The sequence below is a fragment of the Stegastes partitus genome, unplaced genomic scaffold (assembly GCF_000690725.1).
Source record: "Stegastes partitus isolate 25-593 unplaced genomic scaffold, Stegastes_partitus-1.0.2 Scaffold1587, whole genome shotgun sequence".
Classification (NCBI taxonomy): domain Eukaryota; kingdom Metazoa; phylum Chordata; class Actinopteri; family Pomacentridae; genus Stegastes; species Stegastes partitus.
The window spans coordinates 19,747-25,189 of NW_007579318.1; the positions used below are offsets into that span (position 1 = coordinate 19,747).

The 5,443-nt window shown below is 43.0% G+C and overlaps 1 protein-coding gene across 1 annotated transcript in view; it reads right to left on the reverse strand.

The window, feature by feature from the left end:
* Positions 1 to 529: 529 nt before the first annotated feature.
* LOC103371438 (rac GTPase-activating protein 1) overlaps positions 530 to 5,443 on the reverse strand; it is a 21,744-nt gene continuing 16,830 nt past the window's right edge. Inside the window, exons 11-12 of the mRNA XM_008300767.1 lie at positions 725 to 923; positions 530 to 639 (exon numbers count right to left, since the gene is read on the reverse strand). Of these exons, the coding sequence (XP_008298989.1) occupies positions 530 to 639; positions 725 to 923 (309 nt within the window). The remainder of the gene's footprint in view (positions 640 to 724; positions 924 to 5,443) is intronic.

Consider the following 5,443-nt stretch of genomic DNA (forward strand, 5'->3'; position numbering starts at 1 on the left):
TATTGTCAGCTATAGTTAGCTATAGTTAGCAGTAGTTAGCTGTAGTTAGCTATAGTTCCCTGACGGAGCAGTCATTGGTTCGACTCCCACTCACAAGCCTTTGCTGCAGGTCTATCTGCCCAAAGAACATGTTTTAAAAAAAAGACATGCTGGAGATGGAGAAACTTTCTAAGAAACTCTCCCCCTGGAGCGGTGATTGATACTGGAGACCAAAAGTCACCACAGAGACACTTAAACTACCACGTGACGCAGATAAGATCCTAATTCCTGTGATTCATCAGAACGTGCTCTGTCACACATTTCTGTGGACGGACATCATAGTTCACGCTTTCTGTCCTTCTGTAACCTGCTGCCTTTGTTTGAACGTCCGTGTGCTTTACTTTGCGTCTGTACTTTGACAGTCAAATTCAGTTCAGCTGATTGTGATTCAGGGAGACAACTCTGTTGAATCTGTCACTGCTCTAAATGCATGTCAGCTTAGTTCCGACTCAGTTTCCATGAGAAGACCTCAGAGAGCAGCTGAAAGCTCTTACTTGTGAAAATGCAGCATGAGGAAAGCCAGTGTGTCTCTGTTGGCTTTAGGCAGCTCTGAAATGGCCTGAAGCATGACGGCCGAGCAGCTGTCTGCATCAGTCAGCTCTGAAAAACAGTGAGAGTGAAGGTTCATTGAGAATCTGAAAGGATTCCAGCTGTGTGAACATGTGTCTGTGTTCAGAGTTCACACCTGCAGCCTCCATGAAGGTCCTGTGCAGCCTGAAGGTGAGCAGAGGCTCCTTCAGCTTCCTCAGGACGTCCTTCAGAAGTCCACACACCACGTGGATGTCCTGAACTTTACTGAGCATCACCGATGACTTCCCCTGAACAAAGCGATCTCTGAGCTCCTTCACCAGGCGCTCTCCTCCAGGAACCCGGAACAGACCTCGCTGCACTCAGGTGAGACAGACGGCAAAGAAAGAACAACATGTAGTGGAAGTTAGTTTGTTCTCCTGGTCGACCTGATAGAACTCAGTGGACCAACACCAGCAGATGTCATGACACCAGAAGCCATCTCAGACTGAGGAGCCTTCAGTCTGGACTTCAAACTCCTCGGATTCTGAGCGTCTCCACTCTTCATCCAGACTCTCCAGATGAAAGGCGGCATTTAGGACTTTGGACTGCTGAGAACAGTCCTGGTTCTGTTTCTCCTCGGCCCAGCTAAGATGTTCTGACAGTCTCTGGTTCTGGAGTGTCTTGATATCAGGAATGTGACGGTTGTAGCTCCTTTCCTGAAGATGTCTGGTGGTTCTGAATGTTCTGACTCCAGCCTCAGTCCTGCAAAGTTCTCCTAAGTTCTGAAACCATCTTTTCTCTACAGTCCTCTGAAGGCTGCATCACGTTCACACCACAGAAACTGATCCAAACCATTTCCTCTGAGAACTAGGATCGAATCACCGTCTGTTGGTCCTCCACCCTCCGTCCAGGTTCTGCTCTGCTACATGGACTCCAAACCCACTTTTAAAATGAAGCAGCTTGAATTTTTTCAGTGTTTCGGTCAATGAGCGAACAGAAAAGTCCCGGCAGGAGAACGGTGAGTGGGTAACCAGTGCTTATCTTCATCATCAACACATCTGACACTGAGATGATCTAACAATCACTGAAAAATGGTCTTCTTCTCAGAAACATTCATTTCTCCAAGTGCCTGATCATTCAAAAATACTGAGTTGATGATCAGAGAATTGAAAACTGCGACTGTGTGTTGACCAAACTGGCTGGTTGGTTTTGGAGGAATAAAGACTTTCTGGGTGGCCGGTCATTCATTCACATGTGGTCTCCAGCCAGAGAGACAAAGACTTGGCGTTCGCACTTTTCCACGCTCACATTCAGAAGCATCACGAGTGAAACGAACGTGGAAATGTGCGGTCCTCCACGCCAACTTCTTGACTGACGTACGCACGTTTCTACTGCTTGGCGACACCTAGAGGTGATGCTGGGAAANCATCACCATGTGTTGTTGAGGCCAGCATCCAGGGCCAGGGCAGCTACCATGACCCTCCAGGTGAAAATGCAGATATGAAAAGAGTGTTGCACGTGTATTTTTACCAAACAACATAATTTATTTGTTATTCTTGTTTCTATGACTAAACTGATGGCATTGATTTCTGTGTTGTTTTTAATTATGTCGTTTACAATATGGCAAGACATTGAACAAACTGCAATTCTTTTAATATGTATAATGTTGGTTAAAGAGCTATTAACTCCTAACTGTTTGAATCTATACCTTGAGATGCACCAGTGGTAGACTACTGCCTGGAGTCGGATCCTGACTCGTCAGAAGAATCAGAAGGTAGCAGCACCAGCAGACATGTGCCTCCGTTTGCTGCACCGAAAGGTCCCCAAGGTGATTAGTCTACATGAAATGTCATTAATTCACCATTTATTCACATTTGAAGAGTGAACACATCCGTATGTTATTGCATAATTATCATTGCTCAACCATTACCATGTCCTATCCTATCTTTGATCTTGCCTGTGAAGATTTATTCTACAGACTAATTGTATTATTATTATTTATTTATTTTATTTATTTTTTTACAGATATTTCTCAGACAAGAGTTGCGGGTCAAACACAACCAGTCTTGAGGACTTTCCCTCGCCGACTGCAAGGAAAGGGAAGATCAAGAGCCTTCACTGCCATCTGGTACAAAGACTACACATGGATTGAATACTCACAATGTCAGGACACTACACACTGGTTTGCATGCAGCCATTTCTCGCTCCCCTCTGCTCCTGACACAACATTTTCCTCAGGTTTAGGGATTTCTAACTGGAAAAAAGCCATGTACAAGGATGGAGGCTTCCAGATGCATGCCAAATCAGAACACCATCTAAATGCTATGGTGGCATGGACAGAGTATAAAAGGTGTAATGAAAATTAGACAAGCATTACAACAAAAAGGTGGAAGAAAACAGACAGTTGCTAATGTTCTACTCTGTACAGCGACACAAAACATTGCACAGCGTGGCCACAGAGAGTCAGAAGGCTCGAGCAACAAAGGGAACTTTCTGGCCATTTTAGAACTAATTGCAAAACATGACCCTTTAGTAAAACAAAAAATGGGGCATGGCAATGCTAAATATACAAGCCACATCTTTCAAAATGAGATAATAGAGGTGCTAGCTGATATGGTCAGTGCAGCATTCAGCATCCTTGTTGATGAAACAAAAGACCTAAAAAAACAGGAGCAAATTTCATTAGTGCTCAGGTATGACTACAAAGGAATAGGACATGAACGTTTCATGCATTTTGAACATGCTGATAAGCTGGATGCTGCTGGGCTTACAGAAAAAATAGTGACTAGCCTCCACAAATATGGATTGGAATTCAGAGAACACCTAGTTGGGCAAGGCTATGATGGGGCATCAGTGATGAGCGGCAGACACAACGGTGTATCTGCAAGGATGAAGCTCAGGCTCAGCAGGCTTTTTATGTGCACTGTAACGCACACTGTCTAAATGTGGTTATTGTGGACACTGTGAAAGCTGTTTACATTTCTGTCTGGATCATATGTACATCAGAAGTGGCAGGACACACAGCGTACAGTGTTTCATGGTCAGCCTCGGGAGTTGCCCAGACTAAGTGATGTCAGGTGGGCTTGCAGGTTTTATGCTTGTCCAAATCTCATGGACAGGCTTCCAGCTGTCCTCCGTGTCCTCGATGAAATTAATGGTGAAAACAATGGAGATGGACGTGTAGAAGCACATGGACTAAGTGGGCAGATTGACCTAAGCTTCGTAGGCCTTCTGGTAGTTTTTGGTAGGATACTGAGAGATGCAAAGTTTCTTTCTGATATGCTGCCATCAGCATCACTGGACTCAGCCAGAGCTGTTGACCTCATTGAGGAACTACAAAACAATACAGAAATGAAACATTTTTCGGAGAGCTGTGGACAGAAGCACTAAAGATTGCTCAGCAATGCAACATTAACACAGAGAGCATTTCCAAACGGCGGCCAAAGCTCAGCTCCGCTCTTCATGAATCTGTTGTTACATCAACAACTGGTCAGACGAACCGTGATAAAGACAAAGAGTCTTTCTGTCTTTTGTCCCATCCTGGACACTGTAGGGGCCGAGCTAGAGAGGCGTTTTTCCCAAAACAAACTGTGACATGATGAAGGGGATTGAAGCTCTAAATCCCAAAAGCAACAGCTTTGTGAAGGAGCCTCCTCTGTTTTGTTTATAACACAGACCTGGATGATCTTAAGCATGAACTACATCCAACCAAACGGATCTTGGACAGAAAAAAGGCAACTGGAATGAAAGATCTAAACAGTTTGCTAGAGTTCACAGTTTTCTTGGAACCTTTCAGTGAAGTCTTTTATGAACTGTTCATATTCCTCTTACCTGGAAGCACAGCTGTATGGCCAACGCAGCTTTTCAGCATTGAAACTGATCAAAAATCATTTGCGCAGCACAATGAGCAATGACAGACTCAGTGACTTTGGGGTGTTAAGCGTGGAGTCCAGCAGAGCTGAGGCCTTGGACATGGATGAGTTCATACAGCTGTTTGCAAGCCGACATGGAAATCGCAAAACACAGATGTTTTGCAGTGTTTTGCCTCCATGACATTGTACTGATGCTTAATTCTGTTTCACATTGATGCCTGTGCACACTAAAATGCTTAAAGTGCATTCTTCCTGTTTCGGTGAGATAGAGCTGGCTGTCATAATCAAAATACTGCACCACAAAATTTGCACTTTACAAAGAAAATCTTTATAAATGTTGAAATCTGTGGTGGAAACTAAAGGCATTTTTCCTTAACGTCACCTAGCAACAACAAAACACACCTTAACAATGATTTAGAGGGAGGTTTACACAAAAACAATAATTCTCATCAAAATACCTTTGAGGACTGATTTTTGTGAAGTGTTGTTGCAGACAGCTCACAGTTTACTTTGGTCACCGTCCCGTTAATAACAGTGGATTTACAGGTACATTGAAGGTAACAAACAAAAACCCTCCCATGTACAGGAAGTGATTGTTCAACTCACAAAAAATGCATTTTATTGCCAAATTCAGGTAAAAGTTTAAATTAAATATTGAATGTTATTGTATTTGTCATCTTTTTGTGAAGATGTTGTGTGATGTCATGAGCACTTGGAGGCCCAGAGCTAGAATTCCATAGTAGTTATAATTCCAGCAGAACTATTGGTCCTCTGGAAGAACATCAGGAGGTTTTGTCTGATTTCTGTGTTTACTTGGCAATGCATTGATAAGGGATTGAATATGGGTTGTTAATGTTTAATCTTCTATTACTGAACAGAACGTTGGCTGTTTTAGAACAGATCGAGGATTATGAATGTTGTCATCGTAAACTCTGATGTGATTTTTTATTTATTTTTTTGAATGACCAAATAAAGTGTAAAAATACATAAAGTATGCAAACAAACAGAAATCTAAATATTGC